This window comes from Sardina pilchardus, chromosome 3 (assembly GCF_963854185.1).
Source record: "Sardina pilchardus chromosome 3, fSarPil1.1, whole genome shotgun sequence".
Lineage (NCBI taxonomy): Eukaryota > Metazoa > Chordata > Actinopteri > Clupeiformes > Clupeidae > Sardina > Sardina pilchardus.
Window position 1 is genome coordinate 36,740,960 of NC_084996.1, and position 26,257 is coordinate 36,767,216.

Sequence of the window (26,257 nt, forward strand, 5' to 3'; positions counted from 1 at the left end):
GTGTATGCTTCAGTGTCTGTGTCTGCATGTGTGAATATGTGTGTGTGAGAGAGAGAGAACACTTCCATTAAAGTCTCCTGTGCATGTTACTCTCACTCCTCTGATGACCACAGCTACTCAGAGTGAGTCATCACTCACCCCCTGCCTTGTTACTCTCTCTCTCTCTCTCTTCTTATCCTTTCTCTCCCCCTTTCATTCTTCTCCTCTGTGTTCCGCCCATCCAGGCTTAATTGCATTGTGCCTGATTGTAGCATCTCCGACGAGCTCCACACCAGGGGGCTTATTGCTGAAGAATGCTTACCGCACATGTATAACTTAGAAGTGCAACAAAGTGAAACGTTTTCTTCCAATTGGCTGGTTGACTATTCCGTCACTTGTCTTTATATCAGAACTGGCACTCCATCAAAGTATGTCCCTGATTAAATGTCTAACTTACCAACAACAACAGCAACCTCCAAAGCCCTCAAAGCTATTCTTATCAAATTAACTGATCGAACAACGCCGTAGTCCTGCAATTTTCCAACCTGATTGGCGGCAACAATCTGACTGGCAGCCGCCTGCGAAATTCTGTCTGCATTTTCTGCAACTTTTTTCGCTCGCTTCATCCAACTTGCTCTTCTACCGTTTCCTCCCCGCAATTGAAAATGAATGGAACACAGAACTTCGCTGCATGCACTGTCACCGTTAGGCCTCTAGTCTCTCTGGTGGCATCAGTGGAGATGGGATTGAGTCATCCCCATGTGAGTTAGGGCTTTGTATTGCACTGCTGAAGTGGTGAAACACAAGAGTGTTTGTGTGTGTGTGTGTGTGTGTGTGTGTGTGTGTGTGTGTGTGTGTGTCTATGTGTGTATGTGTTTGTTGGGGGGGGGGGGTGGGGGGGGTGAACGTTTTCATCTGATGGAAAATTGAATTGGATTGTACTCTCTGCATTTTGTCTTAGATGAGAGAGGAGTTTGGGATGTGCACTGAAAATAACATCACTCACGGAGGAGTGGCTCCACATGTTCCTCACCTACATTTAATCAATATGGTATCATAAAACCAGAGCACAAGCGAAATGAGCTTTCTGATGGCCCTCGAGCAGAGAGCCTGGTCATCACCTGATGTGCTCCTCAGCTCACTCAGGTGCAGTATTAGCAATATGGCTATGCTCACCTAAAGCAACTCAATTAACTCAAGTAGCTCTTTTACCTTATAAAATAAAGACTTTAAACCCATTTTGATGCTACACTCACTGGAATAATACTGGGAATAGGGTCTCTGGCATTGCCAATGTGTGCATTGTTCTATGTAGCATTGTTGTCACGGGTAGGAGCATGAACCTTTCTTGTTGCTTTTTGACTTGGTTGTTCCCTTAGTGAAAAATGTGTACCAAGTGGTTTGAAAATTTACAAAAAGTTGAATTCTTTAGGCCTACTTTAAAGCACTAAAGCTTAAACTTTTTAAAAAACGTTCTTCTGTCGTACAAACGCTAGGTTATCCAACAACTAACAATGTCCACAGACAAGGGATTTTGCAACATTGAAGCAAGTCTAATTTGTAGTTTCTTATGTCTCATTCGACTAAGAACCACCACCCAATCTGGTAAACTTAGTGCTGTTATAGCCGATAGAGGGCCATGAAGCGAATGCAGAAGTGCCATTCACCCTGTTACGAGTTGATGAACCACTGAAACGATTTTGGGAACATTCTTTGAAGAAACAAACAAAAAAAAAATAATGTTGCTTTAATGTCACATATTTGACCTTTTTCGCCTGATGCACTTCAGAGCTGACAACTTCTGAATAGCTGACAGACTTAAACAAAATATAAAATTTGGTAACATTCCATGGCAGTAATGCCCAACAAATCACCATTTATGAGTGTATGCTGGAAGAAAAGAAAGCGGATTCCAGAGCATGACAGTAGAAGGAAGACCCTCTATCTTTCCTCTCTTCTTCTTCTTCTTCTTCTTCTTCTCTCTCTCTCTGTATTTGGGGCAATGGGAAGTATTGAATGTCTATCTGTGATAATCTGATCTTCTCTATTTCCTAAGGTCTTCCTTCCTCCTGTGAACCTGATCTGATCCATTGCTTTTTAGCCCTCCATAAAGTGATCCGATCTATCACTCTCTGCGGACCCTTCTCAAACAGACCAGCTATGTCCTAGGATCCATGATTATTACAGTAGTCCATGGTGCTATAAATTTGATTTGAATGTTTAAATAGAGGAGAATAAATGCAAAGGCAAAATACTGTTGATTGTTTACTACCAAATATACATTTGTCTTTACCTGCAATTGCTGTTTTTGGTTTATCATTTGCGTGGTGGGTGGGGGTCTGTGAGAGACAGAATATGTGTGTGTGCGTGCGTGCGTGCGTGCGTGCGTGCGTGCGTGTGTGTGTGTAGCTAGCCTTAGGGTCACAGATCAAAGCCTTTAACCTTGTTCCAGGGTCTTTCAAAGCCTTTAACCTTGTTCCAGGGTCCTTCAACTTGTACACATGTCTGGTTCCTAATGCTCTGGAAATCCTTACCAAATACAAGCACATTGTGTGTGTGTGTGTGTGTGTGTGTGTGTGTGTGTGTGTGTGTGTGTGTGTGTGTGTGTGTGTGTGTGTGTGTGTGTGTGTGTGTGTGTGTGTACGTGTGTGTACGTGCATGCGTGCGTGCGTGTGTGTGTGTGTGTGTGTGTGTGATAAATGTGAGCAACATTTAATTGTCAGTGATTATTATTCCTTCTTATCTTTTCAGTTGTAGCTGGGAGATCATTATGCAGGTAATCTCAATGACCAAGATATATTACATGTACAAATTCATTATTAATACACATAATTAATAATGAATCATGTAAGTGATAATTATGTACAGCACAATGGGTGTCCTGTAAAAACTGTCTAATAATACTCTTTATATCATATCACTTCATGTGTTCATGAATTTACACCGCTATGCACATTTGGTTGCACATTTAGCCTTGTATCGAATGTATTCTAGTTGGTAGTCCCTGCTACAGAAGATGAATGGCAGAGAGAGAAGGCAGTGATATCTCTTAATGCTGAAACAGGAGGTGATAGCAGAGGATTATTGTGCAAAGCAAGTCAGTGTTTTCACAGCAATTCTCTGTAATCAGGTTTTGCTTAACTGAGGTCATTGCACCTCTGCTCTCCTTTTCTCTGTCAGTTATTTAGCCATTTAGCCTATTGTTGGCCCACAGTGTACTATAACAATTTATTATTATATAAATTAGTGCTATGATTACAGCCTTGGTTTCCGCAGCTGTCTCTTGGATGTAACATACTGATGAGCTATCAGTCATGCAGAAAAAACTGAGTTTACAAAAGTTGAATAAAGGAACCAACATGTTCTGTGTTAAGACACCCAGTATGGAGGTTGTCATGAAGTTGGCTGTCAGATTTAAATAAATTCATGTTTACCAGAGCAAAAATGTTACAAAAGAGTTTAATTAGACTTGGACACCATCAGAAAGATATTGTTTGACAGTCTTAGGCAAACTGAGACATGTTTTAAGATCATTCACTTTTGATCTTGTTCTCAGTTACCCACTAAAATAAACAGTTCTTTCAATCATACATGTCTTTATCTCTTGAACAGAGCAGTATTCTGTTCATTTCTTCCCTCTATCTTACTTTCTGCCTATTCCTTCTTATCCCTCTATTTTTCTCTGCAATGCTCCCTGCTTTCTCCAACCACAATCCATTATGGAGCTCGGCAGTTATTTAGTGGCATGGGTTTAAGTGCCACAAGCCTCAGAATCTTTTCACAGAAACAAATGTGATCAAAACAGTGAAGCATTATGGTAAGTCAAACTTTCTGTCATTACATGATAAGACAGCATGAGTTTGTAAACACAGACCCTGGTGGGATGGGTCTTTTTTTCCGCCAAAATTGAATTATGAATATGATATTATACCAACCTACATAATTGTCTTATGAGTGTGTGTGTGTGTGTGTGTGTGTGTGTGTGTGTACCAGTGCAAGTGGGCATGGCTCCATGTCCAGTCCAGTGAGTCCACCCATCACTCTTGTGTGATACCTTGGACATAAAATGCAGATGTTGTTTTGTGCCTGTTGTCTGTCATGTCTTGATGGCTTTACTCCAAACTCAATATGACACAATCCCCCTGATCAGTGATGCTTGGTTTCTGTGGACCAGCTTCTGTCAGCCTCAAGCCTGCATGGGTGGGTCACGCTGTGGACAGGAAAAAAGGAGTAGCCAGAGAGAAGGAACAGGAAGATTAGAGAAAGTCAAGGATTAAAGAAGGATTCAGAAGATTTTTTTTTTTCAGGATGTTTTAATTTTTTTATCATGCACACTTTTCCTTTGCTCTTTTTTGCAAGGGCATGATCAGAGGGCATTTGGGCCATTAGATTTCTTAAAAACTGTTTAGCACTATAAAAAGAAAATCTTTACTGCATGTAACTAATATTCTTAATTACTAAATGGCCAGCATCACTGACACCAAGAATGTTCCCATATGCTCTGTCCGGTCCAGAAGTGCGGCAGCATCCTTGCGCCTCTGAGGGTGTGAATTATTGACCGAAACAGTTTCCTGACCTTCGCTCTCAAGGGCTCTCTCCATCCTGACACCTTCCAGCTTTGGATGAGGGAAGGCCTTGGAGTATGATCGAGTGTTTCTGGGTCTGCTGGGGGAGTCCCATCTCCCTGAGCTCATATCTGCAGACCTCCCTTGACACCACTAGGCCTGAGAGCCATGTACAGCTCTCTCAGCTGACAGGATGTGTTGAGATGAATGTAGCTGCACTGACTTGACAGTGGGTCAGACCCAGAGATGTACCACAGGAGACCTGAGAGAATGGGGGTCCTTGGGAGGTAAAGGGACTCAGATGATTGGGTCTAGAGGCGGGTGGAGGAAGAAGAGGTGGAGGTGGGGAGGGTTTGGGGATTAAGGTCAAAGTGCCGTCCTCGCGTTGTGAAAACCCCAGCGCTCCAGGCCCCTGCTTCCCACCAGGGTCATGACATTGAGCCATGGGCAGGAAGTGAAGGATGGATCACTCTTTTTTGCCATGTCGAAATAATCTCTCTCTCTCCCTAACCCTCTCTCACTTCTGTCTGTTTCTCTCTCTCCCTCTCTCTTTCTCCGTCTCCATGTGGGAATGTAGCAAAGGGAGAAATATGATATGTGAGAGGTTTGTGTGGGGGGGAGGGTTGGGGGTAATTGTCCCACTGCTCCATGTCATGCAGCTAATGGAGATAGAGGTTCAGGAGAAATTATCTTCCTAACAGACAGAGGTAGAGAGAGAGAGAGAGAGAGAGAGAGAGAGAGAGCACCAAGAAGTTATGCAGAGGAAGGATATTGGAAGCAGGAAGGAAGGTAAAGGGGAAATCATGGATCAGACATGAGGAGATTGACTCAATAAAACATAGTGGAGTTTGATTACAACCAGAGGGATGCACAATGGTGTATGAAGTTCAACATTATACTGCACTTAAAAGGGGACATCATTCATTGCACTCTAATACCATATTGTGTCTTTCCATGAATTCCAATGTCTTAATCAGTTAGTTAAGAGATTCAACTTTTTTGGAGGATAATGTTGAATGGTTTTAAAATACATTTTTGTGTGTGTGTGTGTGTGTGTACGAAAGGCCCACACCACACCAACAATGAATGCAATGCACACTCAGTCACAAGTCCATTTTGCTCTGTATGCTCTTCTCTTTTTTAAACTCATCTTTCACAAAATCTCATTCTCTCTTCTTTCTGAGTCCTTCTTTGTGCCCTGCCTCTTTGTGACATTCTCCTCTATAAACCAAAACCGCACAATGAAGAGCTAATCTGCGAGGCATTATGACATCATCAAAAAGAGCCCATTATCACAGTGTTACAAATTTCAATGCTGTGTGGTTCTCATTTGTTACTTTGTGAGAGGAAGATCTCAGAGTTTTTGTATCGTAGACCATGTCCTACACTGAGAATGACTCATCACAAAGTGAATAGCATACAAATTACGTTGAATCTAACACCATTGAACAGCTCATCCACTAAAAAGAAAGCTGTATTGTCTAATACATGACATTAATGTTCACCATGCTTTTCATACATGATTGAAATGTTCACTTTTGACAGCAAAAATAGTTACGTAAACTGATAGTTCAGTTTAGAACATAACTCAGTAGTTCAGCAATCAATTCATAAATAAGCATGTCTCCCCAAATGATCTCAATACTGCCAACACCTATTCAAAGTAACATAGAAGAATATCAACAATGTGTTAATTCATGGTAAAAACTTTTTTAATCTAAAAATCTTGTAAGCCCTCAAACACAATGAATGGAAACCCCTGTGTCAGGTTTCCCACTTTTTTCACTCAAAGTCCGAATGGCAGGCCAAGTAAATTGGTATATACTGCCACCATGTGACCATAATGTTTTTTTCTCTTTGGGCTATTGGTTCCTTCAATTGAGTTTACTCGTGCCTCCCATCCCCTAAAGAAAACAAATGACAACATGCAACATACAGAGATAAAGAAACATACTTCATTTGATTTGATTTGATTTGATGTGATTTAATGACTACACAGCCAGGCAGGTGGAATTTGTTTTCAGTAGCTGGTACAGGTTCCAACATTACATTAAACATTAACATACAGACAGACACATTCATACATGATACATAAGGAAGGTCCATTTGACATGCGTAATTTTGCAAACAGGTAGGCTACACCCACATGTCTGTACCTCTTTTTTGTGTATTAATGTATTACATCACTCCTTATATTAATTATTAAAAAAAATGCAATATACATGTATCTTTATGATAGGCTATATTTATGAGGAGAGTGTTTGACCTCCCATGTGGGTTTGTGAATGTGCACATGAGTGATCACAGATAAGGTGACGGACCCTCATAGTTCATTGATAATCAGCCTTGTTGCCTAGAGGAACAAATTGGAAAACAACCGCTTGCCACACAGTAAAATGAAAAGTGTTGATTTTTTGGTGATATTTTTTTCCAGTGTTGACTAGTGTTAATTAGTGTAACTTACGGAGTTAAATGAATATGCATGTACACCTACAGTGTAATTAAAACTCGCAAGCTAGTGTTTTAAGTGGGAGTGAATGTAGGCGCACTGGGCTGGAGTTATTTGAACATCCGGTCCTTCAGTTTTTTGAAAAGAAGACGGACGCCATTGAAGTTCAGCGCGGGATATGAAAAGGTAAAGTAATTTCTCCCCACTACTTGTGAAAGCTAGCATGAAAACTACGACAAATACACAATTAAGTAATGTAACATCACAAGTATGTATTTTCATACCAACGTGTTTTACCTACTAAGTAATATTAGGTCGCTAGCTGGAAAATTGTTTGTAAACTAGCCAACAAGCTAACATTAACTTCGGTGGGTTATAACCTAACCAATTTGAAATGGTCACGTTTATGTTCTTTTGTAGTACTTGGGACACTATTCTGACATTAATATAATATTGTAGTCGACGACGAAACCTTCCCGTAATTCGAAAGGAGGTTGAAATTTTAATAGCAGCCACCAACGGTGATAATAGCAGCTAGCTAACATGCTAACGTAACCGCTAGCAGCTAGCTGGTTACGGTTAGCGGTTACGTTAGCATGTTAGCTAGCTGCTATTACCACAGTCGGTGGCTGCTATTAAAATTTCAACCTCCTTTCGAATTTCGGGAAGGTTTGGTCGTCGACTACAATATTATATTGATGTCAGAATAGTGTCCCAAGTACTACAAAAGAACATAAACGTGACCATTTCAGATTGGTTAGGTTATAACCATCTGTTAGCTTGTTGGTTACAGCCAGGATTCCACTGTTCTTAGCAATCTCGTGTGGTGGCAAATGCTCGTCTAGCAGCACTAAGGAATCCGTTGACTGCCTAATTATAAGTCTGTCGACAAATTGACGTTTGATTTAACTCAACACTATTTGTATTTAATTCGGGTTATACGTTTTAGCTGATAGCTAACGCTAGCTGTGACCACGAGGGCATTTTTGTAGGCATTTGTAGCAGGTAACGGTCAGCCTGGTTGGTTAGGTGCAGAGCCATAGATACTATCTATGTATCTATATGGCTCTGGTTAGGTGTAGTGTACATTCTCAGTATGCCACTGAGTTTCTGTTGGTTTTATTTGGGTTTGATCAACTATTGAGGGTGCAGGTAAGTCAAAGATCTTAGAAGTAAGTTAGCCAGCTGAGACTAATTTCAGATTTTGTAGAAATATGCAAGCTTAAAGCATGCAAGTGCAGAAGGATATTAAGTCCATCAGTCATACAACTGAGCTGAGCAGACATACATGTTAATTCTATTTTTTTATGGATAGTGTAGACTATAGTACTGCCTAATGAAATTATCTGACTTAATACCAGTCAAGTTGCTTTAAATCAGTAGCGACTACTGTATGTCAACATATTTGAACACAAAACACTGCTGTTTGTCATGGTGAATGATATTGGAATTATTAGAAGTCTGTTGCTAGTTAGTTGATATACTGTTGATAGTCAAATCATTGTGGTTGTCGTATTGATGTAATCATGGATTTTGTTTGTTTTAACAGGGTCGGCACCGTGGACTAAAAAAGTATCTCACTGCAGCCTGTTCTTTTGAAAGTTTCATTAAAGGTGAGGCTTTATGTGAAACTTAGATTAGTATTAAATTTCCTGAACATGCTTTTATTCACCCATTGATGCTAATGACACTGAGATGATACAAAGATTTAGACTCACCCTTTTGTTGAATTGAATGAACTAAAATCAGTGACTAGATTTATTGAATTCTAAAAGCAACCCTTTAAGATTCCAATGTTGTGTTTTTGCAGAATTTGCGCTAGTAGATTCTTCTACTCCAAATTCTTCACTTTTGAGTGGAGTGGTATGGGGTGATATGGACTCTTCAAACAAGGCACATCAATCCACTGGTGCAGGAGGTGATAACACCTGCCATAGGAGACGCAGCAGAGAAGGCCAAACGAGTGAGTATTTGAAATTAAAATCTCACCAGGAGAAATCCTTGTCTGTCCGGTCTCTAAAATGCGGGAGCCTGGCTTCTTGTTCTGTTCAGTGTCAAATCAGCGGGCATGTTGTGTCACTAGAGACCCTCAGTGGTATAAAGTAGCGTTTCTCTTTTGATATGCTAGCTGCCGCCTTAGCTTTCACTGCAAACCCATTTGGTATTAACGCAAAAAACGGTCTGGCTCAAAACTCCACCAAATAATGTAATTTTGATACCATACTACCATAAATAGACCCTAGGTTGTTTGTATTGTGGAGTTAGGTGCAGGTATGTTTTCTGTTTGCAAGTGTATCACTGTTGTTGTTTCTCTTTTATGTATAGATGGTCCAGGAGGTTCTGGAAAAGAGTTCAGGGGGAGAGGAAATAATGGAGGATTATAGAAGATCAAGCACCTTGATTCACTGCACAAGAAGACTTCTTGTGAATATTCCATCAGCCACATGATTGAAATGCATGGGTAGGTTTCGTTTTGAATAAATTAATGTAACTAACCGTTCCCTGTCAGCACACATACGTCTCCAAGATGCCTGGAAAACTTCTGATCAGCTTAATTACATTCACAAGTTTTTCAGATCTTTTCCAGGCGTCTTAGAGACCTATGTCTGCTGACAGGGTTTGGTTTGATCAAGTCAAGTCAAGCCAACACGTGTGTGTGTGTGTGTCTTGGCATATATGTTGGACGTGAGATTTGGGGTGTGGCTACATTACATCGTTGATTCTTCCTTTAAGATCGAATTATGAGATTGAGATGTAATTTCGATCGAAATCGGGACATCCCTACTCCATTTTTGAGTTAAATCATTTAATAAATTCTGAGTGAATAATCAAATGAACATGTAATGTGGTGGAAAAGTTGATAAATTTGAGTGCAGACAACTTCCTTGCAGAGTGATAATCATAGTTCTTGCCTACATTTTTTTACAGGAACACTTCTACGACCCTGCGAGTGGGACAGGCTATGGCATGGCGTCCAGAAACTGCGGCGATGAGTGTCCCCGCGTTCGGTCAAGAACAACTCGGGGAGCCTTGCATTTCATACGTGAACACCATGATCATTGAAGTTATGTTAAGGTAGCAAGTTACAGTGTGGGTATACCTCCGGAACACTTAACAAAACTGTCGATATGTACTCGATAACATGGGTCAAGATTGATGGCTCTGAATATGGGGAGGGATTTGTTCTTTGCACTTAAGTCAAGGATGAAATTCCAGTGTTTGCCAGTATTATTTAAATTCTCTTAATTTATATTTTATGTTATGTTTTATTTCAGTGTTTTGCTGAACATTTCCATGCATATGATTGTGAGGAAAATGTTTATTGTTACAGTTAATGATTTGTACAAGTGTAAGGCTAAACAAAATGTCTATGGGCCGAACAGTGACCTATATTGTACCTGTGCACATTATTTTAGCCATGTCATGCCAAAGGTCAATAAAGAAAAAGAAAAGTAATTCATTTTCTGTGGTTTGATTAATATGTTTATTATTTAGGATGATTATTTTTCGTTTCTGCTCACTATTTTGCAAGCACAAAACCTTTTTCCAGGCTCTAGAAACTTAGTAATGATTAAACTCCAATGGAGTTAATTTTGAAACTCTGATAAGAGTTAAATATTAAACTCCAGTAGAGTGAATTTTGAAACTGGTCGAAACACTGATGGAGTTGATTAAACTCCCAACAGAGTTAATTTTGAAACTCTGATGGAGTTAATTATTAAACACTAGGCTGGTGTTAATTGTAAAACTCTGATGGAGTTAATTATTAAACACTAGGCTGGTGTTAATATGTCAACACTATGGAAAGTGTTGTTTTAACACTAACGAGTGAGGATTATATAAACTCTGGAATAGTGTTAAAATTAACACTCATAGAGTAAAATTAACACTGGCCGTTTTACTGTGCAGAAGACTGAAGCTGAAAAATACTGGGGTGAGTCTTTCCTTATATTCTGCGGGTTTTGTGACGTATCATTGTTATGCAAGTCCTGGATGGAAGCTCACACCCACTGATGCCCTGGGCCATCACTTTATAATGACATTGCAGCGCCCACACTATTCAAAGATGTCACTACTCTCTGATGTAGCCTAACCCAGAGAATGACCAAAGGATCTTGCCACATGCCAAACTCTTTCAGGTGTCTGAGGTGGAAGAGCTGCTGTGCACTTTTTTCACCACATGGTGTGAACAACCCAGAAGTACAGTGGCCCAGACAGCTGAACGAAATACAAAGGCGGTCCTCTGTGATATTAATACCAAGCTGCTGACTCTCTCTCTCTCTCAATCAACCAATCAAGTTCAATCAAACAAATCAGTTCAGTTCAGTGCCTTCTAGAAGATCTGCAACACAAGCTATTGAACAGGAGAACAGAAGACATGAAAGATGTTTAAAGCCTGTCAGAAATGCCTGAAATATATTAGATAAAATGTTGAATGAAATTATTTAGATTAGATTAGATTAGATTTTATTGCCATTGTGCAGAGTACACGTCCAATGTAAGCCTACAAGACAGGTGGTGCATATACAGGACAAAATATATAGGCTAGTGCAGTGTATACAATATACAGTTGGTTTACAGTTCAATTAAATATAAATATGTGCAATGTAGGCTACTATTTAGGCTACCTTAAAAGAATAGAATAAATAGCCGATCGATCGCTATGCATGATCAATGTAGGCTACATGTGCAGATATGTGCAAATTAAGAAACAACAATGAAATCATCAACGACAATGATAACTTTTTAAAGAGAATGTTAGTAAAATGATGAAAGAAATTCAGGATATTCATAAAACAGTAAAAACAATGGTGCATTGATAAAGTAGGCTATTTGATTAGAAATGATTAGGCTACAATAATAAATAGGCAAAATTAAAGAAATTCTAGGCCAAACAGATGTTATCATTAGTTTCTTGGAGGATAAAGATAGCATTATCCTGAGGTCCTGTGGTAGCCTAGCTACTAGTTTTACCACTGGTGATGGGTTCCTGTATTCTCTTCTTTGGGACATTGAGAAAGAGGTTGCGCTCCTGGCACCATTGTGTCAAGTGGTTGAACTTTCTCCTGTAGACCGCCTTATATTACGCCAATTAGTAGGCCTGTCTTGAAGCTGTGCAGGCTTTAAGTTTGAAATATTACAACGTTCACTGTATGCATGTGAATATGCACTGTAGCATGCAATTATGGCCCACACATTACAAGGATTTGGATGCATTGCCAATGACTTCAAGTATGGCCATAGACCTAGTCGAAGTTATCCTGGCGGTTATCCACTACATAACCGGTCCGCAATTGCATTCGTAAAGTTGCGTTATTTGTCCAATAGTAACCGCCAGCTGATCAAACATGATCAAACAACGTGTGTCATTCGTTAAAGAGAATGTGGGAGGGCGTTTACATAGGGAACTATGTTTGGTAGTCAATGAGAAGGAGAATACATTTTAAACATTACATGATGAAATTTAAAAGACTGGTATAGTTTTTAGGATCAAATGCAATATAACTACAAGGAGGCTATAATGCGTTGGCAGTCTTGTTCAGTAGTCTCGCTGTTTTTAAAATAGCCGACTAAAATACTTTACTTCTTCAAAGGAGCAATGACCTGCCTCCACTTTTTCAACTGCGATCAGCTTACTTGCTAATTGCAAGATCAACCCCAGTGTCTAGCTGGCTAGCTACCCGACCGTTAGATGTAGTGCAGCGATAGCTAGCTAGGCAGGAAGTACTTCAGGTTTACGACAAGACAGGTTAGCAAGCTGGATATTAGTGGGGAACCTGTATCCTAGCTAGTTACAGCTACCTCTGTACGTAGGTACCTTACTGTAATTGATAATTTTTAAGGTAGGTTAGTTTGCATACTCGACTGAAAAAGACAAAGGAATGGCTAAGTTGTCAAGTGAGTGACATGCTAAGACAGCTATGCTATTAGCTTCCACAAGTAATAGCTGGCTATCAAAGCTATCCTAAACCACTGATACTTGAAAGAACTTCGCTAAAGTTAGCAAGTTAGCTAACTAGTTGAGTTAGCCTGCCGTTTATTTTTAATTCCTTTGTGTTAGGGAAAGACTCAGTGGACTTTTGCCACTACTGTAAGTGTTTTTTTGCTCGGTGAAGTAGTTGTAGATTTTCGGATGGCCCCACATAAATATGGTTCGGGTGGTGGAGGTATTGGTTCTGGTCCTGGATTTGGTTATGGTACCGGGGGCAAAGTCGGTGTTCAGTCCTCCGGAATTGTGATGACTTCAAAGAAGCCCAAAATGGAACAGATTCAAGCTGACCATGAACTCTTCTTACAGGCATTTGAAAGTAAGTTTTGGCCCTGACATCATTCTTTTGTCGATGTGACAAAATGAAAGATGTCACTATTCACTAATGTCGAACTTCTGATTGTTGTGGATGAATGTTTCTTGCTAATATGGTCCGCCTGTGCTAGCTAGCTGGCTAAGTGGTGAGGACAGTGCTACTCGCACTGGTAACGAGTACTTTCCCCTGATAAGCTAGCTGATAGCTAACGTTACCCCTGGCACCTAACCGGTGAATTGCTTGAGTTTGCCAACCAACCAATTAACATTTGAAGTAGCATTATAATTTGTTGCTGGACGATAACGTTGGCTATCTGACAAATCTCTGATGCCATACTATTTTTTTATGTAGTCAACTTATAGATAACGTTTTTGAAGCTAGTAGCTAGCTTCATACCAGATGTTGCTGTCATGTAACATTAGCTAACTAGCTTTTAGTTCAACATTGTAATACATTTTGAGTTGAGCCTAACGTTAGTTTTGGTTTTCTGCACACAAAACAAAATACAATTCGTTAGTCTGTCAGTTACCATTGTGCAGCATTATGCCAACATTAACGTAGTTGATGACCAATGGACTAGTTTTTGAGATGGCTTCCAACACCAGATTCTGTTCGATTAACATTAGCCGGTCTATTTATGTATTGTCCATATTGTGCACATTATGGTTTAAGTTAACACCAAGTTATTTCCTGGACAGAGGTTTTACTGTACATGTGGGATCATTTAAGAGCTATACAAGTGGCTGGTCACGTTTATATCTGACTTTCAGTTTAACGAGCCACGTGCCCTTTCATTGACAACACGTGCGTTCTTGAGTGTATAATGTTGTAATAAACTATGTCGGTCATATTCAAAAGAAATTGAGTTGGAGTTCCCTTGCCTTTGTTTTCCTCTCATTCAAGATGCAGTGGTCTTGACAGATAAGCATGTCTGATACAGGAAGTCTGTTTCACCTAGTGAAGGGTCGTTACTGATGGCTATCTGTTTTTTTTCTCACAGAACCCACACAGATCTATAGATTTCTGCGTACCAGGAACTTGATTGCAGTGAGTATATACAATAGACTAGGTCCTGGAGTAGTACAGGTTTGCATACCGTATGTAAATGTTTTTTTCAGAGGCGGGGTTTAACAGTTATGTTGCAAATTTTCATTCAGTGGAAAATTAAATCACACCTCAAACTGATTATTCATTTTTAGGGAAACCCCCATTTTTTAACGGCTGCCTCTGTGTGATGTCATTAGTAGACCTCTGATCAGGTTTGAAAAAGTTTGACATCTGTTGTTTTTTGCAGCCCATCTTCTTGCACAGGACTCTCACATACATGTCCCATCGAAACTCAAGAACAAATGCCAAAAGGTAATCGATGTGCTTTCACCACGCTTTGGCTTTTGTGTATTCTGTATGACAATGAAGTTCATATGCAAAATATGACCAATAAGATGCCACGCTTAGCTTTTTGTATCTGCTTCTAATTTGAAGCATGGATCAAAGAAGTTGATACTTACACTAAGAATGAAGATACTGGCTATACTATGAATATTCAATAATTACATTAATGTGTGTGTGTGTGTGTGTGCGTGGCAGGGGATATACCTGTGTGTTTGTGCTTGTGTGTCTGTGTGTTATGTTACGAATGCATGTAGCTAACTGTAATGCACACAAGCACCTGAATGAAATATTTGATCAGACCAGTATCCTTGTCCTGTTAGGTGAGAAACACCCTTTGTTGCAAGTTTGTTTTCTTCACACAGGAAATCTTTTAAAGTGGATGATCTGCTGCACAAGGTTGAGAAGGCAAGAGGAGAGCAAGAGTCTCAGAGGTGAGAAAGTGACATTCTTACCTAACCCACATGGAAAAAAAAATTCTCTCTCAGTATTCTGGTTTTTAAACTGATCTCTTTGCTTTTCTCACTACAGCTTGGCTTCACATTTGCAATTGACTTTCACTGGATTCTTCCACAAAACAGGTGGGAATAAGACATGCAATAGTTTTTGTATTGCATTTTCTTATATGCTTCAGTTCCTGAGGTAAATTCACTCTCTCCACTTCTGTTTTCATGGTATATCAGAAAAGCTATCGCAGAAATCGGAGAACGAACAAAACACAGTGCCCTTGGAGGTGCTTCTAGTGAAAGTCTGTCACAAGAAGAGAAAGGTAACAATCTCATCAATCTGTTATATAAACCAAGTTAAAACTGCTTAGTGCGCATTGTCAAAAGCATGTTTAACTGGCTGCCTCTTTTTTAATAAGAAGCAGGTCATGCCTCAGGTGCTACAGAAACCCTGTTGGCTATTGAGCAGAGGGCATTCTCCATGTCACTCTGACAGTTGCCTTTTTCATTTTGACAAGAGCCTTTATCTTATAACAGTAATATAACCTGCCTGTCTGCTGTGTGCTGTGCGCAGGATGTCAGCTGCCCGATAAAGCAAGTGCCTACAGGTAAGAAGCAGGTGCCTTTGAACCCTGATGGCAGCCAGGCCAAGCCAGGGGCCTTCCCCACACTGCTGGTGTCCAGCCAGGAGTTTGAGCCCAGCAACAGCCACATGGTCAAGTCCTACTCGCTGCTCTTCAGGGTGCCCTGGCCGGCCAGGTGCCAGCTCGGCGGCCTGGCCAATGGCGAGGCCAACGAGAACATAGGTGTGTGTGTGCACCTGTCCACTTTCCACTAATCATTGTAGAGACGAAGTGAAGCAGGACGTTCGCTGTTTCAGCAGATTGTCCTTAGTTAATAATATAACATGGTTAAGATTAAGCGCCGTTCAAGTTCAATTCTTGTCATTCGTTAAGACAGTGACGTGGTCTGCATGTGATGGTGATTAATTGCGAGTAGCTCTAGCTGCACTACGTGATGGGCCAGTTGTGCGCTGAACATGCTTTTCATTTCATGTGTCATGGCAGGTGTTGTTGAGGAAATGACGAGCAGAAAAAAGCGCTCCTTACCCAGGGAAGATGGCGAAACTATGTTTGTGGCCCAGATGACTGTTTTTGATAAGAATCGGTAAGTTGTAGGCTGCATGCACAATTGTCACTTCCCACAGTTGTTACTTTCCCCTTGCTTGTAATAATTTATGTTTGGCGTAAGTATTGGGAGATGATAATGAGAGGGGTCATTTTAAATGTATATAATATGTGCATGATTTCTCTTGCCACTTGTATTTATCCGTTTTTCTGTTTGTGTCTATCAGGCGTTTACAGTTACTTGATGGAGAGTATGAAGTGTCCATGCAAGAAATGGAGGAGTGTCCAGTTGGTAAAAAAAGAGCCACATGGGAAACCATTGCAGATCAGAAGGTGTGTGTGTGTGTGTGTGTGTGTGTGTGTGTGTGTGTGTGTGTGTGTGTGTGTGTGTGTGTGTGTGTGTGTGTGTGTGTGTGTGTGTGTGTGTGTGTGTGTGTGTGTGTGTGTGTGTGTGTGTGTGTGTGTGTGTGTGTGTGTGTGTGTTCAAGAAGAGCTGCAAGCAAGCCTGACTTTCACAAGCAACTGCATAGAACACGCCCAGTAATTGTTCGTAATAAATCATATATGATAGGATACACTCTGGAAAAGTGATCATAACCCTAGCATGCTGTTTCCCTCAGCAGCTGTTTTGGGGGTTAATTATAGGCTTGTGGGTGGATGTTGGTGGTTAGACCCTGTCTCATACAAGGCTGAAGGGTTTGAATGTTCAGCAACAGTGAGCATGTCTCTGACAAACCAAAAGGACTCCCAAAGTCCACAAATGACTTCATTTTCCAATCCCAGCCTGACTTGACTAAAGCCTCTTCTCACTCCCTGTCCTCCCGCAGTGGCTGCCTGATCTGACCTTCCAGGGCCCCACGCTGCAGTTCACCCTGCGCTGGACAGGAGACGCGTCCAGCCGCTCCACGGCGCCGGTGGCCAAGCCCCTGGCCACGCGCAACTCTGACTGCAGCAGCGGCGCTGCAGAGAGCAGGCCGTGCAGTCTCAAGCCCCCGCAGACAGCAGGTAAGATATTCACCTGGATGTGAACACCTGGTGGCCATATCAGAGCTTGTCCACACGGAGACGAGTTTTGGGTTAAACGCAGCTGTTTTGCTTCGTTTTGGCCGTTCGTCCAAACGAATACTGCAAACGCATAGCCCTAAAACTAATCGATCTGAAACCGGGTCCCAGAGTGCATAAGTTCGAATACGCATCCCTCTAGCGTTCGTTTGGACGGGGAAGACGCATACCTGCGTTTCGATGATGTCATCGCCACACTCCTCGACCCCTAGTCCATACCTGTCAACATTTAGCTTTCAAAATAACGTGATAATGTTACTGCATTTCGGTCGTTGTTTTTACCTTACCTAGAGCCTATGCAGCCTATCCAACTGCTGCCTGCAGGCAGCCTACTTCCAAAACTCCAAAGCTGCTGTCAGATTTTGTAGGACACAAGTTAGGCTACCAACACTCAAGAACAGTTTGTGATGTGTTAATCAATTCCAACCATTTCACAGCAGCTAATTCTGGAGTAGCCTAGGCTAACTAGCCCGCTTGCTTGCGAGACTCGGCTGTGAACTGCACCGGTTTCCTTATTTGGGTTTACGTTGCCAGGTGCCAGAACGATTGAAATAAATTGAAGTAGGCGAAGTGATTGCGTAGGCTATGTGTCGGGTGTATGGCAACCTGTTGTCAGAAAATGAATGGATCAGTGATTTTCGAATGAAGTATGATGGCCATGCAAATTACGAGAGTTTTTCGGGAGAAACAACAAAACGGGAGGGTGGCAGGAGATGACCTTAAAGGGATATTCCGCCATTTTTGGAAATACGCTCATTTTCCACCTCCCCTCGAGCAAAACAATCGATATTTACCTTGTTCCCGTTCATCCAGCCATTCTGTGAGTCTGGCGATACAACTTTTAGCTTCAGCCTAGCATAGATCATTGAATCGGATTAGACCATTAGCTTCTCGCCTGCTAGCTTCATGTTTAAAAGTGACTAAGATTTCTGGTAATTTTCCCATTTAAAACGTGTCTCCTCTCAAGTTAGAAAGTGCAATAAGACCAACTGAAAATGAAACCTGGTGTTTTTCTAGACTGATTTGACCTGGAACTACACTCTCATCTGGCGTAATAATCAAGGCAACTTGCAAGCGTACCATAGGCGCAGTGATATCTTACGCAGCATCTGAAAATAGTCCCCATAGACAACAAGCAGTAGTAGTGCCAGTAGCTGCAAGTTGCCTTGATTATTACGCCAGATGAGAGTGTAGTTCCATATCAAATCAGCCTAGAAAAACGCCAGGTTTCATTTTCAGTTGGTCTTATTGCACTTTCTAACTTGAGAGGAGACACGTTTTAAATGGGAAAGTTACCAGAAGTCTTAATCACTTTTAAACATGAAGCTAGCAGGCGAGAAGCTAATGGTCTAATCCGATTCAATGATCTATGCTAGGCTGAAGCTAAAAGTTGTATCGCCAGACTCACAGAATGGCTGGATGAACGGGAACAAGGTAAATATCGATTGTTTTGCTCGAGGGAAGGTGGAAAATGAGCGTATTTCCAAAAATGGCGGAATATCCCTTTAAGATTGGAGAGAAACAAGGGGGAAACGGGAGTTTTTGGCAGGTATGCTCTAGCCTTCCACTCATAAACTGTAAAAGTTTTCACCTCGACGTCTCGTTAGAACTTCTTCCTCTCCGTTTTTGGTGATTTGGTGATGAACTGAAACAGCGCCACGTATAGGCCTGGAATATGAAGTAGCGTGTTGAGTCGTATTGATGGATCCGTTTGGACGCAAATACTCTTGATACGCTGTCAGGTAAAACGGAGGGGGGAGGAGATTGTTTTGCTACGTGTGGACATGGTCTCAGAGGAATTTTTGATTTTCTTGCAATGCATGCAAACACTTCTTGTTTGTTAAAGGGATATTCCGCCATTTTTGGAAATACGCTCATTTTCCACCTCCCCTCGAGCAAAACAATCGATATTTACCTTGTTCCCGTTCATCCAGCCATTCTGTGAGTCTGGCGATACAACTTTTAGCTTCAGCCTAGCATAGATCACTGAATCGGATTAGACCATTAGCTTCTCGCCTGCTAGCTTCATGTTTAAAAGTAACTAAGATTTCTGATAATTTTCCCATTTAAAACGTGTCTCCTCTCAAGTTAGAAAGTGCAATAAGACCAACTGAAAATGAAACCTGGCGTTTTTCTAGGCTGATTTGACATGGAACTACACTCTCATCTGGCGTAATAATCAAGGCAACTTGCAAACGTACCATAGGCGCAGTGATATCGTACGCAGCATCTGAAAATAGTCCCCATAGACATCAAGCAGTAGTAGTGCCAGTAGCTGCAAGTTGCCTTGATTATTACGCCAGATGAGAATGTAGTTCCATGTCAAATCAGCCTAGAAAAACGGCAGGGTTCATTTTCAGTTGGTCTTATTGCACTTTCTAACTTGAGAGGACACACGTTTTAAATGGGAAAATTACCAGAAATATTAGTCACTTTTAAACATGAAGCTAGCAGGCGAGAAGCTAATGGTCTAATCCGATTCAATGATCTATGCTAGGCTGAAGCTAAAAGTTGTATCGCCAGACTCACAGAATGGCTGGATGAACGGGAACAAGGTAAATATCGATTGTTTTGCTCGAGGGAAGGTGGAAAATGAGCGTATTTCCACAAATGGCGGAATATCCCTTTAATGACTTTCTTGTTTCTGTTCCAAAAGCTGTAAAGGAGCCAGTTAGCACTGACACTGTCCTGAGGAAGGAGCAGATTGTGGCAGAGTCACGGCAGAAGCCCAGGATAATCTATCAGGTAAAGCTGAAAGCTTGTTGTCTGTGAAGAATCCTCCACATGTAGGACAGTACAGGCATATAGCCCAGTACCTCTTTTCCCTTATGTGTCCATTTGTTGTGTTGTTCCAGTTCCTCTACAACAATAACACGCGTCAGCAGACAGAGGCGCGGGATGACCTGCACTGTCCCTGGTGCACCCTGAACTGCTGTAAGCTCTACAGCCTGCTCAAGCACCTCAAGCTCTCCCACAGCCGCTTCATCTTCAACTACGTGGTGAGGGATCTCTCTCTGTCTCTCCACATCTGCTCACATGCCCACTTTTGCATAGTAGTATGCTTACCATAAAGATAAACTCTGAGGAGTCATAAACAGAACAGAAGCAGGATGTTGCTGATATTTGCGTGGGCTATTGACAAACGGAATACAGGGCATTGTTTTGGGTATTCATGGGTTTCATCAGGTTCCTTTCCACAGGTGTATTAATTAAGCACCATGCAGTCTGCATTGATAATCATGGTGCTTGATTTTATACACTTGTGGAAAGGGACCTGATGAATCCCATAAATTGGTGGAAACAGCTCTTGAAGACACTGGCAGTTGTTATTGGATCTGTGTTGGTGTTGAAGTGGTGGTCCATTGAACGGATGCAAGTCCTGAGTGGGTGAGGAGCTGTGTTGTGTTAATCAAATTGTCCTCGCTCTGTATTCTCCATTCCCTCACAGCCTCACCCCAAAGGGGCACGGATAGACGTATCCATAAATGAGTGTTATGATGGTTCGTACGTGGGCAACCCGCAGGACATTCACAGTCAGCCTGGCTTTGCCTTCAGCCGCAATGGCCCCGTCAAGAGGACAGCAGTCACCCACATTCTCGTCTGCAGGTCTGCATTCCACCACCATTTCCCATTACAACTGCACAACCGTACCTATAATGTGGCTTACTTGTGATTCATTAATACATATTGTCTTCTTCATATTGTAATACCGCAAATCAATACAATTTCAGTCATTGTTGACATGCAGAGTTATTATAGAGCTTGCTGACATATGCACTACTCTGAAAAAGTCAGGAATATTCAGCTTTCAGGTTTAATTTGTTGGCAATCACCATTGCATGCCTCTAATTAAATGCCCTACTTTCAACCAATCAGATCAACGATCCGGGTGAGCCTGATGGATAAGCTAGTTTGTGATTGGTTCCAACTAACATGGACAGGAAGCAGGAGAGATAAATGTGCCGGTTTCCAGCCTGAGTTGCAGGGCGAAATCCAAATGCCGGCAGATCGGGATGGGTTTACCCAGTCTAGCGAAGGGTATTATAAGATGCATAACCTGTAAATGAAAACGCTGTTCTTCAGGCCCAGACGTCTAAAGCCCAGTCTGTCGGAGTTCCTGGAGCCGGAGGAGGGGGCTGATGTGGAGCAGCAGCGCATGTACACCAGCGGCCACAACCGCCTCTACTTCCACAGCGACAACTGCGTGCCGCTGCGGGCCCAGGAGATGGACGAAGACAGCGAGGACGAGCGCGACCCCTATTGGCTTCGGGAGAAAACGATCATGGTGAGGGCTCACACCACACCACACCACACCTAGGTCCTCTCCACACCTCTCACCACAGACGGTGAACCAGGTCTTAATGTTGTCAGGGAGTGGGCAGGAATTCACCCCCCAAGTAGCAGTTGAGTGACTAAATTTTGGCAGCACACAATGTTTCTTTTCCACACAGCTCTGCTTTTAAGGACCCAAACATTCACATCATTATTACACTAGAATGACACTCAAGAGACCATGTCATAATGCTGTAATGTATTGTTAGCAAGAGTGAAACAAAACTCCAGTGTATCCACTCGCAATGTCATGAATCATGCACGTGAGTCATTCGTTTTTTAATAATCCCTATAGACTGCCTCATAGATGTTGCGCTCTATAACTACATGGCATCCCGTCTCATATCCGGGTCTGAGAGTACAGTCTATAGTGTTAAACTGGGTCTTTTCTTTAAGATACTCACCGCACAACCTGCTCTACTTTTCTTTCTGTCACTTTTCTGATCTACTGGATTATTTAAGCTCTAGTTCTATTTGATTCACTTGTTTTAGCAGCTTGTGTAACATTCCTAGAAGTTTGAGAAATGTATAAGGGTCATTCCATGCCAAACGTACAAATGTCCCCACTCGACCGTCACAGTGGGGACATTTGTACGTTTGGCATGGAATGACCCATAAGCTAATGCATTTCTTCACCTTGTCACAGACATTATTACTTGTAAGTGCGGGCAAAATGGTTGCACTATTGAGCACTGATTCAGGCTTGGCCAGGGCCATTTAAGATTTTAAAATGGGTTTCAGAAATTTCTTATAAGTTCAGGCACAGAAATTGTCCTAGTTTTTAGGCCAAGTGGATACAGGTGTGGCCATTCAAATGAGATTCTCAGCTCTGTCTACATTTAACTGTATATGTTTTGTTTTAAGTTTTCCAAATTTGTTCTATGTTCCCAGACTAGGGAAATGGAAACGTTGTGCGCCCACATTACAACATTACACCACTATGTCTGCCCTTTGTCAAGTCCCACATTCCTATCTTACTGTTGCTAGGTCAGATAAACAATGGCCATGCAGGGGTCTGACTAGAAAAGCGTTGAAAACCTGTCTACTTAGCAAGCGTTAAAATGCATAATTCGCTATTATACTAGCTAGCCTCATCTGGTAAGCTAAGCGAACAAACATACAAAATGCCTTGTGTGGTGGACATTTTAAAACATAACATGCGGTTTCTAAGGATCGACAGGGATGTATATTTCCACATATAGTTATAACAGCTTCTTTGAAGAAGATTATACATTTGTTGCCATTCACCGCAAGCGCGCTAAGATAGTGGAGGTCGAAGTGAGCATAGACTAGGGCTGTCAAAATTGCTCAAAAATGACGTTCGAATATTCACCCTAAAAAAACAGATTGATTCGATTATATTCGAATATCTGGTTGCGCATGTTGTCCATGACGCGCATTACGTCAATAACAGGACAAAATAATAAATTAATACAAAGAGACATAACTACTTGTAAAAGGTAGTTCATTTAAGTATAAATATATTTGACAACGTAGGCTATTGCCTACTCAAAAACAAGTAAATCAAAGGTCAACACCGCAGACCTCACTCTCGCTTGCTCTCTCGCACTCACACACACACTTTCTCTCTCTCTCCCGCACCCTCGCGTTTGTTGCGCACCTAGCTCTCTGCGCTCAACGGAAAATGAACAACAACAAACAAATGTTGAGTGCTGATAAAGATTTGTGTAGCCTACAAGCAATTTAAGATTGTGACTCTTGTCCCAAATAGGCTATAGCAGGCTTCATTCAATGATTGAAACAAATATTATTAAATTAGGCTAATTGAAGTTTTACAGTGGGCTATCCCGACTTCAGTTTCATGTGCTGTTACATCGCGTCGTTAATCAGCTCCTCAGCTTTCAATCCCAAAAGTTGTTGTTTCGATTCTAGGCTATTGGTGACTGTTACACAGGGATACGGTAGACTACATTGCTTGACAGAACTCCCTGAAGCCTGCCCCATCCACGACACTGATCGGTCTCCTTACAAATGAACAAAATTAATTTCTGCGTGATGGCCTGCTGAAATGGACGCTTAAGAGCGCGGCATTGCAAGCCAAAAGCATGAAATGTGTTAAATAACACGGCAGATGACTTAAGAAACCGGCGTGTCATTCTACGCCTTTTGGTGAGGCCAGGCTGCCCCTTCTCTTGTTGCAGACAGAGCTTGTGGCGGCGGGCGTGCAAAATAAGTGTCAATAGCCTACGTGGCTGTTTAGCTGTTCCTAAACAGCCAACTTTTTCTTTGAAGTTGAAAGGTGTTGTGTGGATTCTACGTTGCTCGTTTTGAACCGAAATGAAAATGCAAAGCAACAGGATTACAACAAACTTCTAGCCTACCTATGCTTGCCTGATCTGAATGCACCTTTTCTCGGTCGGAATAGGCTCACTTTTGGCCAAACAATCAATTGCTCGATTAGCAAGATTTTGAAGCTGGATTTTTTTGGATAGGACTACACACAATTATGTATGCTTTTTAAACGTAGACGTAAACGTATCACGTAGGTTACAACTACCAATTGAAATCAAAGTAACTTACATCGATTCCCCTCTCAAAGAACCACACGCACTTCAAACAATCATGCGTTTCACAGGCAGGCTAAACCGAGTGCGTAATTTAGGCGCTCCGTTCGCTAAAAAAGTTTAGAATACTGGTCTATTTTGTTTTCACACGTTCGCGTTGCTATCATATCTGATGTAGCCAGTTACACTGATCATAGAGGAAGGTGGTTGATGTTGCCTCCCTGTCAGTCTCACGTGCGTGCATTGTATTGCAGTGTATTGCAATGTATTGCCACATACTGTATCAGACCCTGTAAGCTCTCGCGGGCCATATGAAATGATGTGGCGGGCCGCATTTGGGGGTTTAAAATCACGTTTTCTGCTGCGGTCGAGTTGGGCTCTGCACCTTCTGCTGTCTTCCAATGTAGTCAACTTTCAATAATGACTGTGCTCATGCGGCTCCTGTCACCTGTCCCTGATCCTTCACGCAGCGCATCCTATGAGCGCATTCACTCACAAAGCAGACAGCGGCGCCTCTGCTACTGCAGGTGTGTTTTTACACATTCGAATATGCATTTTCATAATCGAATGTCTGATTTTTAAAACTATTCGAATATAACTTCGAATTTAGAATATTCGTTGACAGCCCTAGCATAGACCGTAGGAAGGGAGTTGTTATTGTGGAGAGTTTGCTCTCTTCCGGAAAAGGGACACCTGGCCATTATCAAATCAGGGAAGGAACTGACCAGGTCCAATCAGAAAGAGAACATGTACTTGTACGTCACTGTCTTCAGATGTTTATCCATACCATCATCCACACGAATACGCAAAGCCTGCATTTTCCAATGAAAACGGAGTCGGAATCTTTCCATTTCAGGAACTTGAAAATGATGATGTAATGTGAACGGGAGGCCAAATCGTAACAAAAGTTGTCATCTGTTTGGTTTTATCTGTAGCAAATTGATGACTTCACTGATGTGAATGAGGGGGAGAAGGAGGTCATGAAGCTGTGGAATCTTCACGTGATGAAACATGGGTGAGTGGGTGCATTTTAAATCAGCTGGATAGCATCATGTTTCACCATTTCATTTGTTCTTTATCACTACTGTTATGTCTGTATTGTACAGATTGATTCTTGTCTCATTGTTTCATCAGTGATGGCCATCTAGAGCTCTTTGAATCAAGATGACATTTTTTCACTGGGGACACATGTTGATGTTTTTGCCCTCAGATTCATTGCAGACAATCAGATGAACCATGCCTGCATGACGTTTGTGGAAAAATACGGCGGTGACATTGTGGAAAAGGACCTTTGCCGAAACTTTGCACTGCACATGGTCAGCATGCACGACTTCAACCTGGTCAGTGTGGCGACCATCGATAAGGCCATGGCCCGCGTGCGCGACCTCCAGCGGAAGCAGCAGCGGGCGCACGACCAGGCGCACAACGTCAGAGCGCCCAGCAGCACTGATGCCTCCTCCACCAGCCAAGCCAGCCAGGGGCCGCTAACAGACAAAGAGGCAGCAACGACAACAGCAGCAGCAACAACATCCACCGCCACCACCACAACAACATCAGCATCAGGAGGAGCAACCAGCAGGGCCCGGCAGAACAAGAGGCAGAAGCTTTGAGGGCCCAGGGGATGGGGGATGGGGGGGGGGGGGGGGGGTGGGTGGGTTTGGGGAGGCTAAGGGACGGGGATCAAGGAGGCAATGGGAAGAATCTGGTGCTCTCTTTGGGTGGGGCGCCACTGGACGCATTATCCAGTACAGTACCCATGCATTCCGTACAGGGTCTCAGGTGCTTGGTGTCTGCTACAAGGTGCACTACTGGCAGATGTTACCAAGGGAAAAAACAAGCCGCATAAAACTAACAAAAAAGCAAACGAAAACCAATAGAAAAAAGAGAATCGTGCAAAAGATTTATGGGTCATTTCTAGATGAAGGAGCTGCATTTGTCATTTTTCCATTTGCTCTTTCCTTACTGCAAACATTTGAACCAGCAGATGACTAGGCTGTGGGATAGTGGCATTTAGCTACGACGAGGTAGTAGCATTCTTTTGTATATACTGTGAACATTCATAAGCAGTAGTAGGGATA

General features: G+C 42.0%; 1 protein-coding gene and 1 long non-coding RNA gene across 2 annotated transcripts; both read left to right on the forward strand.

Annotated features, from left to right (window-relative positions):
- The first annotated feature begins 7,019 nt into the window (after positions 1–7,019).
- LOC134076278 (uncharacterized) lies at positions 7,020–10,449 on the forward strand. The gene is made up of 5 exons (XR_009938587.1): positions 7,020–7,179; positions 8,543–8,606; positions 8,804–8,956; positions 9,319–9,454; positions 9,922–10,449. It is a non-coding gene; the product is annotated as an uncharacterized LOC134076278 (long non-coding RNA).
- A 1,945-nt stretch (positions 10,450–12,394) lies between these two features.
- On the forward strand, positions 12,395–25,792 carry LOC134077481 (polycomb protein suz12-A-like). The gene is made up of 16 exons (XM_062533115.1): positions 12,395–13,301; positions 14,299–14,345; positions 14,593–14,657; positions 15,053–15,121; positions 15,219–15,268; positions 15,371–15,456; positions 15,708–15,939; positions 16,201–16,300; positions 16,488–16,593; positions 17,088–17,265; positions 19,979–20,067; positions 20,178–20,321; positions 20,771–20,928; positions 21,406–21,607; positions 25,115–25,194; positions 25,390–25,792. Exons 1-16 carry the CDS (start codon positions 13,127–13,129, stop codon positions 25,787–25,789), a joined length of 2,181 nt encoding a protein of 726 aa, XP_062389099.1. The 5' UTR covers positions 12,395–13,126; the 3' UTR covers positions 25,790–25,792.
- The last annotated feature ends 465 nt before the right edge of the window (positions 25,793–26,257 follow it).

Bases quoted from the DNA above. Each gene is read 5' to 3' on its own strand.
- LOC134077481 (XM_062533115.1), top strand. From the start codon at position 13,127: ATGGCCCCACATAAATATGGTTCGGGTGGTGGAGGTATTGGTTCTGGT. The intron at 14,658-15,052 runs GTAATCGATGTG...TTCTTCACACAG, and splicing joins TCAAGAACAAATGCCAAAAG to GAAATCTTTTAAAGTGGATG. The intron at 25,195-25,389 runs GTGAGTGGGTGC...TTTTGCCCTCAG, and splicing joins CTTCACGTGATGAAACATGG to ATTCATTGCAGACAATCAGA.